The following is a 13,037-nucleotide window of genomic DNA, read 5'->3' as shown; positions in this document are numbered from 1 at the left end:
TGTCGGGGGGGGGGGTCTGGACCGAGGCCGGACTTACACCAAGGCTTGAGGTGGTTGTACCAAGGCTTGAGGTGGTTGTACCATAGCTTGAGGTGCTTGTACCAAGGCTTGAGGTGCTTGTACCATGGCTTGAGGTGCTTGTACCAAGGCTTGAGGTGCTTGTACCATGGCTTGAGGTGCTTGTACCAAGGCTTGAGGTGCTTGTACCATGGCTTGAGGTGCTTGTACCAAGGCTTGAGGTGCTTGTACCATGGCTTGAGGTGCTTGTACCAAGGCTTGAGGTGCTTGTACCATGGCTTGAGGTGCTTGTACCAAGGCTTGAGGTGCTTGTACCATGGCTTGAGGTGCTTGTACCAAGGCTTGAGGTGCTTGTACCATGGCTTGAGGTGCTTGTACCAAGGCTTGAGGTGCTTGTACCATGGCTTGAGGTGCTTGTACCAAGGCTTGAGGTGCTTGTACCATGGCTTGAGGTGCTTGTACCAAGGCTTGAGGTGCTTGTACCATGGCTTGAGGTGCTTGTACCAAGGCTTGAGGTGCTTGTACCAAGGCTTGAGGTGCTTGTACCAAGGCTTGAGGTGCTTGTAATAAGGCTTGAGGTGCTTGTACCAAGGCTTGAGGTGCTTGTACCATGGCTTGAGGTGCTTGTACCAAGGCTTGAGGTGCTTGTACCAAGGCTTGAGGTGCTTGTACCATGGCTTGAGGTGCTTGTACCAAGGCTTGAGGTGCTTGTACCATGGCTTGAGGTGCTTGTACCAAGGCTTGAGGTGCTTGTACCAAGGCTTGAGGTGCTTGTACCAAGGCTTGAGGTGGTTGTACCAAGGCTTGAGGTGCTTGTACCATGGCTTGAGGTGGTTGTACCAAGGCTTGAGGTGCTTGTACCAAGGCTTGAGGTGGTTGTACCAAGGCTTGAGGTGCTTGTACCAAGGCTTGAGGTGCTTGTACCAAGGCTTGAGGTGCTTGTACCAAGGCTTGAGGTGGTTGTACCAAGGCTTGAGGTGCTTGTACCAAGGCTTGAGGTGCTTGTACCAAGGCTTGAGGTGGTTGTACCAAGGCTTGAGGTGCTTGTACCAAGGCTTGAGGTGCTTGTACCAAGGCTTGAGGTGGTTGTACCAAGTGACAGCGTTTCGGCCCGTCGTGGACCGTTATCAAATGTTAACGGAACGTGATGACCTCGGCGACATTAATGTGGGGGCGGACCGCTTGTTTCAGCCACGTTATTCTCGGCCACGGTTTATACAACCGAATGTATTATCCCTCACTCCGTGTATATATACACTGAGAGGGTATTTTATGTCTAATGTTTGTTCACGACTAAAGTACACTTGCTGATTGGTCAGTATGGTATTGTGGAGGTCTTAATAACTCTCCAGAGGGCCCTAGAGCTTGAGCCCAACACCAAACTTGGTGGTTGGTCAGTATGGTAGTCTGGCCGCCTTAATAACCCTTCAGAGGGCCCTAGAGCTTGAGCCCAACACCAAACTTGGTGGTTGGTCAGTATGGTAGTCTGGCCGCCTTAATAACCCTCCAGAGGGCCCTAGAGCTTGAGCCCAACACCAAACTTGGTGGTTGGTCAGTATGGTAGTCTGGCCGCCTTAATAACCCTCCAGAGGGCCCTAGAGCTTGAGCCCAACACCAACCCAGGCACGATAGGAGGGCCACATTACCCGGATCCCTTGAGCCCGCGCCTTCAGAAATAGATGAGATAGATTAAATTTTGTAATGAAGTTGTATAAGCTCTGCCCCTCAAGGGGGGAAATAATATATATTTTCCCCGGATTTAGAAACAGTTAAATAAAATGAATGCTTGTTTACATTATTATGGAGGGATTTGGCAGTACTGGCCTCGCTAAGCGTAGGTAGCGGCTGTTGCTAACTGATCTGGTGCTCGCTTAACTGTCCCTCCTCCTTCTATCACAGTGGAAGGGAAGGAGAAGAGAGAGGGGGAGAGAGAGAGAGAGGGAGGGAGGGAGGGAGAGAAAGGGGTGAGTGTAGACACGTATACAATACACATAATAACGAGTGTAACACCAGTGTGAGGGACTACGAGAGCTCACAGAGAGAGCTCCCCCGCCACACACCTGGCCAACCCTGTACCAACCTTCCCAGTAAAACTCATCTCCATTTTCCTCCCGCCCCAGAATTTTACGTCAGTTTGGACCATCTCTGTGATGGTGGTTTGTGTGATGGCGCGCCAGCCTTGTTTATTATAGTGCCCGACCCCGCTCCCACACTGCCTGCTCCCATGCTCACGCACGGGGATGTGCTGCCTCTCCTGGCCACGCTCTGGGGGTGTACTGCCCCTCCTGGCCACGCTCTGGGGGTGTGCTGTCTCTCCTGGCCACGCTCTGGGGGTGTGCTGCCCCACCTGGCCACGCTCTGGGGGATGTGCTGCCTTTCCTCGTCACGCTCTGGGGGGTGTGCTGCCCCTCCTGGTCACGCTCTGGGGGTGTGCTGTCTCTCCTGGCCACGGTCTGGGGGTGTGCTGCCCCACCTGGCCACGCTCTGGGGGATGTGCTGCCTTTCCTCGTCACGCTCTGGGGCATGTGCTGCCTTTCCTCGTCACGCTCTGGGGGATGTGCTGCCTTTCCTGGCCACGGTCTGGGGGATGTGCTGCCTTTCCTCGTCACGCTCTGGGGGATGTGCTGCCTTTCCTCGTCACGCTCTGGGGGATGTGCTGCCTTTCCTCGTCACGCTCTGGGGGATGTGCTGCCTTTCCTCGTCACGCTCTGGGGGATGTGCTGCCTTTCCTCGTCACGCTCTGGGGGATGTGCTGCCTTTCCTCGTCACGCTCTGGGGGATGTGCTGCCTTTCCTCGTCACGCTCTGGGGGATGTGCTGCCTTTCCTCGTCACGCTCTGGGGGATGTGCTGCCTTTCCTCGTCACGCTCTGGGGGATGTGCTGCCTTTCCTCGTCACGCTCTGGGGGATGTGCTGCCTTTCCTCGTCACGCTCTGGGGGATGTGCTGCCTTTCCTCGTCACGCTCTGGGGGATGTGCTGCCTTTCCTCGTCACGCTCTGGGGGATGTGCTGCCTTTCCTCGTCACGCTCTGGGGGATGTGCTGCCTTTCCTCGTCACGCTCTGGGGGTGTGCTGCTCCCTCCTGGCCACGCTCTGGGGATGTGCTGCCCTCGGTTGTCTGGGTGGGTGTATATATACATATATATACTCTCTCTCTCGTGGTCGTGTTATCCAGGGAGGTGTTGTACAGTTTTCTAGGTGGTGATAATGTCCCGTCACACACACACAATGTGCCCACAATGTTTTTATCTACATTTTAACAACGGTGCATCAAAGTAACGGCAAGTACAAAAATATTGTGGTGGCTACGGTGTGTTTGTGTGAGACACACACACACCCGGGCACTGCTTTCTACCCCCATCTACTGTGTGAGAATATATATATATATATATATATATATATATATATATATATATATATATATATATATATATATATATATATATATATATATATATATATATATATATATGAGTATTGTAATCCGAGTAAGTCGTTGACTGCCTAGCGTTGTATGCGAGAGGTTTAACTAATGATTATTAATGCAATAAATGAACCACTTTGGCTTTCAGTCTGATAATAAGATTTATGCACTAATTGCAACAGGATAAAAGGCTGCGAGTTAGCTCGGCAGACGTAGTCACTTTGGCTTCATGATTAACACTCGTGTCCCTTACAGGTAGTGCTTGTGGGCTCGCGGCCCCTGCTTGTGTCCCTCACGCCACACTTCTCCTGTGTCAGCTCTGTCTTTGTCATGTGTCTCCCTGTGTCATGTGTCTGCCTTTGTTACGTGTCTGACATTGTCATGAAGCCGCTAATATCTTCACAAACATAAATACGCTACAGTCTTAATTAGTGAATACATCCTCTTAAGTCTCTGTCAACTAAGTCCGCCATGTAGAGCGCTTGATGAAACCCGCCCAGACCTCGCCTCCGCCTTACCACCTGATCACTTTCATGTTCACCTTCACCTCACTATCTTCACCTCACCGTCCTCACCTCACCGTGTGTAAGATGAGATAAAGCCCAAACTGGAGAACCCTTATCAAGAAATAGTTTTCTCTTGCTGTAACTACAATTTTTTTGGTTGACTGGACCGTCAGTGTCTGACCTCCTTCCTCCACCCTCCTTTTTCCTCTCCATCCCCCTCCCCCCCCCCCATTCTTCCCTACTGCCCTCCCCCCCCCCATTCTTCCCTACTGCCCTCCCCCCCCCCACCGCGGTTTTGTGCTGCGAAAGTTGCTTTCATCTCTGTAGTTTTGTCTCTACCCATCTCTCTCCCTCATATGTTATATATATATATGTAATTATATATGTGTGTTGAAGTTAGGGAGGCGTGGGGCGAGACAGGGATAATGGGGAAGGTCTCCCTTGTAACACATTTTCGACGTTTTAACAGACGTTTAACTGTTAGTGGTGTGCGTGTGAACGTTGTCTAGTGCAGAACTCCTGGCGGCTGGCCCAGTGCGTCTTGCATGTCAGAATGTTATATCATGTTCCAACACTTGCTCCTGCTTCAGTAACTTCCAAGTGTCTGAACACTTGCTCCTGCATCAGTGTCTGTCACTTTAAGAAGTATAGTGAGTTGTTATCAGCAAAAGTTGTACAATCATCATTAATGGTGCGGTGGTTAAAGTAAGCTTGTGAGGGGTGAATCATGTTATGGTCTTGGGGGGGGGGGAAATAATGGCCAGCTTGAGCCAGTAACCGGGTATCTTTATAACCTCCTCTTCTATGATCTATTCCAAGTCAATGGTAAGTTCTCAAGAACTGGTAGTGGCAAGTACTAGTGCAAAGAACAAAGGAGAGGATAAACAATATGCAACTACACCATCACTAATATATTATCACCTTCACCAATATATATTATATATCGAAGTATAACTACACATATTTACACTGTGTCGCTTTCACCCAGGACACTCAATAGATCTGTAGTGTTCATCAAGTCCCGGCGAGTCCACAACCGTCACATATACGTCGTCCACGCTCAGTGGCAATCACCGGCGAGTTCACCATCAACATGGGCCAGTCCACACATTGTATCATCACAATGTCCCAATACCCCACACCTGCTCTCCAGAAACACACAGGCAGCGGGCTTCAGCAACAAGCTGACAGGGGTCTCAAATACTCACGTACAGGAGTAGCTAACTCTCTGGCAGAAGTCTCTAGCAACCAACTAGCAGCACTTCTCAGCAGACCAACACTACTGTCGTCTCATAACTCCTCTTGGCCAAATCCTGGGTACGTCGGTCCATACAACACTACATAAATCCAGCAGTTAACACACTGCTACTACCGACGGCGGCCACTTTGTCCTCTCACAAGACCAAGTCATGGATTCTGGACTGCCCAAGGTGAACTGCCTTCCTCAGTGCAATCGCATCCTTACGTCACTTCTGTGAACATAAACGTCATAGCTAGACAGACAGTATACTTTGTGACCTTAGGATAACACTTCCACCGGGGAACTGAAATTATAATTGTATTCACAGCTTAGATGGCGTGGGTATCCTTACGCTACCCACCAGAGCTCATCATCATCGACCTCACCTAACTGAGATATGAAACAGGAGCCTTTCACCTACGCCACACCACCGCCAACAGATGGCGTTGTCTGCGTCTTGCCTAATGCTTGGGAGTTGGAGTGCAGGTTGATAGATGGCACCGAAATCACCACACCACACTCAGCAACGGTGTTGATACCGTAACAGCTGGGTAGATCATGTTAGGTCTTAAAAACATCAGAATTAGGGAATCGGCAGAAGGTCTTGTGACCCCCTCAAGCGGCTCCAGTTTATACACCAGGCAATCACCATAACGTGATGGATCCATGAGTAACTCTTAGGAGCAGGTCGGGGATGGAAACAGCGTCCTGAGTATTCTCAGACGCCGCCTTAACCCATCAACCATCATATATGCTAAACATTGTTTAACCAAGGACCCGGCCGAGTCCACAAGGTGCCTCACCCACCACCAGGAGCCACCAGGGGGCCTCACCCACCACCAGGAGCCACCAGGGGCCTCACCCACCACCAGGGCCTCACCCACCACCAGGGGCCTCACCCACCACCAGGGGCCTCACCCACCACCAGGGGCCTCACCCACCACCAGGGGCCTCACCCACCACCAGGAGCCACCAGGGGCCTCACCCACCACCAGGGCCTCACCCACCACCAGGGCCTCACCCACCACCAGGGGCCTCACCCACCACCAGGGGGCCTCACCCACCACCAGGGGCCTCACCCACCACCAGGGGCCTCACCCACCACCAGGAGCCACCAGGGGCCTCACCCACCACCAGGGCCTCACCCACCACCAGGGGCCTCACCCACCACCAGGGGCCTCACCCACCACCAGGGGACCTCACCTCACCCAGTACAAGAGAGAAGCAACACAGGAGCAGCGTTGCCAACTTTGTTATCCCCTTCTCGTAATGCGATGTAAAAAAAAATCCGAACTATTCCAAGCTGTCGAGAGTTGCAAACTAGTTAAGGATTCTCTTGTCGCTGGTTAATGCCTTTGTTAGCGCTCTTCTTGGTGCCTAGTCACACGCTAACACCTTCTTCTGCCCCTACCATCTTACACACCCAACACCATAACTACACCTGATGCAGCTGTTCACCTGGCACAGGGTGAATGGGTACCTGGGAGTTAGACAGCTGTTGCAGGTTGTATCCTGGCGATGTGTGAGAGAAATATATATTGTAAATAAGAGAAAAATGGAACGGAAGTCAGTTCATTAGACAACTAGTGGTTAGAAAGGCGGCGTCCAGGAGCTAGCAGCTCGATCGTGCAGGCACAAATAGGTGAGTATAAATAGGTAAGTACACACACAGTATGCAGCCTTCAAGATGAACAGAAATATGAGATGAAATCGCGAACGTTGTTCTCTCAACCATGAGACTATGTGTAATTACCTAAGTACAGTTACAGAATGAGAGCTACGCTCGTGGTGTCCCGTCTTCCAAACACTCTTTGTGTACTCACATATTTGTACTCGCCTATTTGTCTCTGCAGGCTCGAGCATTGACTCTTGGATCCCGCCTTTCGAGCCATCGGTTGTTTACAGCCATGACTCCGGTCCTATTTCCCTATCATATCTAGTTCTAAAATTATGAATAGAGTTTGCTTCCACAACCTGCTCCTTAAGTGCATTCCATTTTTCCACTACTCTCACGCTAAAGGAATACTTCTAACATCTCTGTGACTCATCTGAGTTTCCAGCTTCCACCCATGTCCCCTCGTTCTGTTAGTATTCCGTGTGAACATTTCATCTATTTCCACTGTGTGTGTGTGTGTGTATACTAGGCCACTTACTGATCATCTCTAAGATTCAGCCCACAATAGCTGTTTAACTTCCAAGTAACAAATTTTGTTTACTGCTAGGTGAACAAAGGCATTAGGTGAAAGGAAACGCGACCCAAATTATTTCCATTACGGTCGGGAATGGAATCCGAGTCACTTACTCTTGCTCGCTCACTCTTTCTCTCCCGCAGCAAAAGTTGTAATCTGGAATGAGGAAATCAGCCCTAACTTAGCGGGTTATATCTTAGAGCGGAAGGTTGATGACGGCGTCTGTGTGAGAGGAGAGCGGCCAGGGGGCCACCCTCCTGGGCCTCGGCCCGTGGACCAGATGAGTGCCGCTGGACCTATTCTTCTCCTCCTGCTGCTGCTGCTGATGATGATGATGATGATGTTGCTGCTGCTCATTAGGCTTTTTGTTGACACTTTTAAAATAACATATTTCCTTTGCTCGCACTCGCTCATCATTTTATAAGAGAGTTGACATAGTTGTGATGCGCCTTCCTGGCCAGGAAAACAGACAGAAGTGGAGACAGCCAAACACCGTTCTTCCCACTTGCTCCTACAATTGTTTACTTTCGCGAAAATTTGTCCCTTATGTCAACGTTATATTGGCGGGTGGAGGCGGCTCTCGCAACACTCGTTAAGTATCTTCCTGCAACACAGGCTAAACTGTGTGACGGTGTCCACCCCTGTATTTCTTCCTTCCCAGCTTAGAAGAGTCATATCTCCGTAGCCTAAGTGTTCTCTGATGTTCAGGGAACATTTTCATGTGTGGGAAAGCGTGGAGCGTGATTAAGGTGGCTGTAAAGTGGCCAGCTGAGTTTGATAATGAAAGGGGCTTACGCCTTTTGAAGCACAGGACGGTGACGAGCCATCCTGTTTCCCGCCAAGACGTCCTGACGCTTTCCGGCACCTGATTGGCCAGGTGAGGTCACGTGCCGGAAGTGACCAATGACGAGAGCCCTCAGGCGGTGTGACGTCATGAGGCGGAGGGCACGGAGCAGCTAGCGCCTGGGCGGGAAGACAGTACGTCACGGGCCGTCAGAGAGGGAAGATGCGCTCGAGCGAGCTCCGCACCTAGAGAGCCCTTACCAGTAGATTTAAGCTCCGCTTTGATTCTGCAGACAGTCTCTGAAGCCATCCAACTTCGTGGAGTGCCCGGAGGCAAGGACGGACCGGATTGAAGAGCCAAGAGTCTGCAACAGAAGGAACGTTGGGCTGGTGACGTCTTGGACGTCCACTAGAGGACCACGTCTTACACATCAAGCGAGAAGCTAGGACCGGGCCCAAATCTACTGGCAGTTAAGGCGAGGGGAAGCTGTGCTGGACTGTGAAGAGTCGACAGTGCCAGTGAGTGTGGAGGACGACGACGGAGGTACCTGTCTCCAGTACCCCAGAGAACAGGAGAAGGAAGGCAGTACCTGTTGGATGTGAGCACAGCGAGGACGCGTTATCACGAGGTGACGGAGGAACCTGTGTGTGTGTGTGGGAACTGTTCATCAGGAAACCAGAAGCCAGGACCAGGCTTCTCAACATCCCTCAACAGAGGACGAGTCAGCTTCGTGGTTGGAGTGAAATAAGGTAGATAATTGTCCCTCCCTTACCCCTTTTTGAGCTAGGCGAGTTAGAGTATTTTATATGTTGTGAATATTTCCACTCTTCATTTTATTGTCTAAGTGACAGGACGTTAGGCTAGGAGTCAAAAACTCATTTAGGCATGAGTTGGTGTGGGTGAGCATTAACGTGGTGATGTTAGTGATCCTGGAAGGGTAGTTGGTGTGCAAGGAGCCACCAACGCACTCTGAAACGTCCAGCTGATCGCCTTGCCAGAGGCGTGGGAAATCACGACGTTCTGACAGCTGGAGTCGTCAGCTGATCGTGTGGCCAGAGGCGCGAGGTGTGTGCCCGCGCTGGAGGAGTGGATCCAGTCAGCTGACCGTGTTGCCTGAGACATGTCATTGAGAAATGCTGCCGCCACCGGATGATTCCAACATAGACATTTCTTTACGCCATTTGTATATGTATAAATGTTTTTCTTCAGTAAACTTTTAAACGAACTGAGGAGTTTAAATGAGCTTCCATTCTCTAGGGCTAGATATATTATATATTTATGAGACCATTAGTGACACCTTGCACTGCACGTGACATTGCATCCTTAGCCAAGATAATTAATGAGACCACTGACGTGTTGCTGGGACACGAGTATAAACACGCAGCTGGCGACCTCAGGACAGATCAGATAAAGCAAGATAAAATGTTCCACAGGCAGGTTTAAGTGAGTCATAAGAAGCTTGAACCTCCCCACTCGCTAGGGATGTATAAGGGCAGCCCTTAGTTGACTGGGGGAGCCCAAGGGCGAGCAGTGGCGCCCGGTACTGAGGGGCTAAGACCTGTGGAACGACCCCAACCACAGGTTGGAAGGGGGTGAACTCTTACAACTGTTACATTTGTATTAAGAAAGTTTTGATGAAACCTTGTGTAGACACTTGTAACTTTGTTGTCATTCCGGGTGAGAGGTGGTGCTTCAGTAGCGTCCAGCTGCCACGAAGGCTGGTCGCCAGCACCTGCAACATTGCCAGGGTAATGATGCAACCAGTGAAACTTAACATGTGTTGCTTACGACTGTAAGCGTCATGTGTACGTCATTGTACATCATAATAGTAACGTGACGTATGTTACAAATAGTAGCATATTACTGGGGTGAATTAGAGGACGATCTACACCTACTTCGTCAAGCATTAGGTGTAGTGGTGCAGTGAACACTCTTCTTGCAGGAGGGAAGTTCCCTGCGTAGTGAGGAGCACCCTGCGTAGTGTGGCGCACCCTGCGTAGTGTGGAGCACCCTGCGTAGTGTGGAGCACCCTGCGTAGTGTGGCGCACCCTGCGTAGTGAGGAGCACCCTGCGTAGTGTGGAGCACCCTGCGTAGTGTGGAGCACCCTGCGTAGTGTGGAGCACCCTGCATAGTGTGGCGCACCCTGCGTAGTGTGGAGCACCCTGCATAGTGTGGAGCACCCTGCGTAGTGTGGAGCACCCTGCGTAGTGTGGAGCACCCTGCGTAGTGTGGAGCACCCTGCGTAGTGTGGAGCACCCTGCGTAGTGTGGAGCACCCTGCGTAGTGTGGAGCACCCTGCGTAGTGTGGAGCACCCTGCGTAGTGTGGAGCACCCTGCGTAGTGTGGCGCACCCTGCGTAGTGTGGAGCACCCTGCGTAGTGTGGAGCACCCTGCGTAGTGTGGAGCACCCTGCGTAGTGTGGAGCACCCTGCGTAGTGTGGCGCACCCTGCGTAGTGTGGCGCACCCTGCGTAGTGTGGCGCACCCTGCGTAGTGTGGAGCACGGGTCCTGCAGGAGCACTTCACCCTTGTTACTCCCGCTCTCCTCCACATTAAGTCTCGGGTAATTCTCGTGTCCACAAGTCACTGTGTTCTTGGGAATGATGACGTTAGTATTGATGTCTTGAATTATTGGACACATCAACAAGTGCTTGCTCGTAGTGGACACATTTGGGCTTGTTTTGCATTTCGTTAATCGCCAGAAATTCGTGAATTATCTCAGTTAATGGGAAGGCAAATTAATATTAATCTAGGGAAAGAAATCAATGGAAATTACTAACATTTATATAGCCTCCATGATTAACGACAGAACTATAAATTATAGAAGGAATATTTTCAATTTCATTTCATTAATAAAATAAGTTTATTTCAAATAGTAAGGTACATCCTTGATGATAGAATTTTTACATAAGATAATTTAATAGTTAATATATAATGCTCTCGAGAAAGGCACTTCTTATTTCTGGAACCTTAGCAAACCCAGTATCGGGAGCCTAATGCACTCCATACATCAGAGTGCATAGAGGCTACCACCACCACCCTGCCCCCACAACTACCACCACCACCCTGCCCCCACAACTACCACCACCACCCTGCCCCCACAGCTACCACCACCACCCTGCCCCCACAACTACCACCACCACCCTGCCCCCACAACTACCACCACCACCCTGCCCCCACAACTACCACCACCACCCTGCCCCCACAACTACCACCACCACCACCCTGCCCCCACAACTACCACCACCACCCTGCCTCCACAGCTACCACCACCACCCTGCCCCCACAACTACCACCACCACCACCCTGCCCCCACAACTACCACCACCACCACCCTGCCCCTCACAGCTACCACCACCACCCTGCCCCCACAACTACCACCACCACCACCCTGCCCCTCACAGCTACCACCACCACCCTGCCCCCACAACTACCACCACCACCACCCTGCCCCCACAACTACCACCACCACCCTGCCCCCACAACTACCACCACCACCACCCTGCCCCTCACAGCTACCACCACCACCCTGCCCCCACAGCTACCACCACCACCCTGCCCCTCACAGCTACCACCACCACCCTGCCCCCACAGCTACCACCACCACCCTGCCCCTCACAGCTACCACCACCACCCTGCCCCCACAGCTACCACCACCACCCTGCCCCCACAACTACCACCACCACCCTGCCCCTCACAGCTACCACCACCCTGCCCCCACAGCTACCACCACCACCCTGCCCCCACAGCTACCACCACCACCACCCTGCCCCCACAGCTACCACCACCACCCTGCCCCCACAACTACCACCACCACCCTGCCCCCACAGCTACCACCACCACCCTGCCCCCACAGCTACCACCACCACCCTGCCCCCACAGCTACCACCACCACCCTGCCCCCACAACTACCACCACCACCACCCTGCCCCCACAACTACCACCACCACCCTGCCCCTCACAGCTACCACCACCACCCTGCCCCTCACAGCTACCACCACCACCCTGCCCCCACAACTACCACCACCACCCTGCCCCCACAGCTACCACCACCACCCTGCCTCCACAGCTACCACCACCACCCTGCCCCCACAACTACCACCACCACCCTGCCCCCACACTGGTGAGCGAGGCGCTCTTCCTCCCTGCCAGCTCTCCACATAATGGTGGCCATTCACGCTGATGTATTAATGGAAATATTATGGTGGGTGGTGGTGATGGGGTGTGGGGGGGGGGGGTGTGGACACCGACCCCAGCCCCTGACCTGGGCGGGGTGCCTCTACCACCACCAGCTCCTCCATTGGTCTCCATCCACAAGAACCGGTCCAAGTGGATGGGCATGAATACAATAATACATATTTTCAGTAATATGTTTACCCGTATCTGAAAGATGTGTTGTTCTGACAAATTGATCCTCTGTTGTGTGTGGAGCCATCAGCGGTAATTGTCAAAGATACTCTGCTCATTAAAACACGATAAAACTCTCGCAACAGTTTGGCTTGTTTAGAGCCAAACTGCTTCCGCCTTTGTCATGTCTTTGAGTGTTGTTATCAGAGTTTAAGATGATTGTAGCAATCTTTCTGATAATGTAAAACAGACAAATTTTAGAGAGCGCAATTGTCGTGGAGAGGAAGCCTGTACCTAGGGTTATGGAGGTCGGCCCCAGACCAACTGCTGACCAGGATGCCACCCACAGATCTTGCCTAACTCCCAGCTACCTGTTTGCTGCAAGGTGATCAAAGGCATTAGGTGAAAGGAAATATGCCCAACCGTTTCTGTTCCACACGGGGATTAAACCCGGGTCCCTTAATTGTAGACGAATTTGCTATTTAACATAAAATGTTTTCGTGGTATGTGTATGTATATATATAGATGTT

General features: G+C 51.7%; 2 protein-coding genes across 33 annotated transcripts in view; one reads left to right on the top strand and one right to left on the bottom strand.

Moving 5' to 3' along the window:
- Positions 1 to 13,037, top strand: part of Cadps (calcium-dependent secretion activator 1) — a 537,366-nt gene that overhangs the window by 74,999 nt on the left and 449,330 nt on the right. Inside the window, exon 1 of one of the 32 annotated variants that reach the window (XM_069317984.1) lies at positions 8,325 to 8,909. The exons of 28 other annotated variants lie outside the window; for them this stretch is intronic. The gene's annotated coding sequence lies outside the window, so the exon portion shown is untranslated. Of the gene's footprint in view, positions 1 to 8,324; positions 8,910 to 13,037 lie in introns of those variants that run through there. 3 more of the 32 variants (XM_069317991.1, XM_069317993.1, XM_069318008.1) reach the window with 3 other exon arrangements.
- Positions 34 to 840, bottom strand: LOC138359123 (MAGE-like protein 2). The gene has a single exon (XM_069317840.1). The coding sequence runs from the start codon at positions 838 to 840 to the stop codon at positions 34 to 36; it is 807 nt and encodes a 268-aa protein (XP_069173941.1).

Source organism: Procambarus clarkii, chromosome 89 (assembly GCF_040958095.1).
Source record: "Procambarus clarkii isolate CNS0578487 chromosome 89, FALCON_Pclarkii_2.0, whole genome shotgun sequence".
Taxonomy (NCBI): Eukaryota; Metazoa; Arthropoda; class Malacostraca; order Decapoda; family Cambaridae; genus Procambarus; species Procambarus clarkii.
The sequence above is the reverse complement of the archived record's forward strand: the minus strand, read 5'-3'. Positions and strand labels throughout refer to the sequence as shown.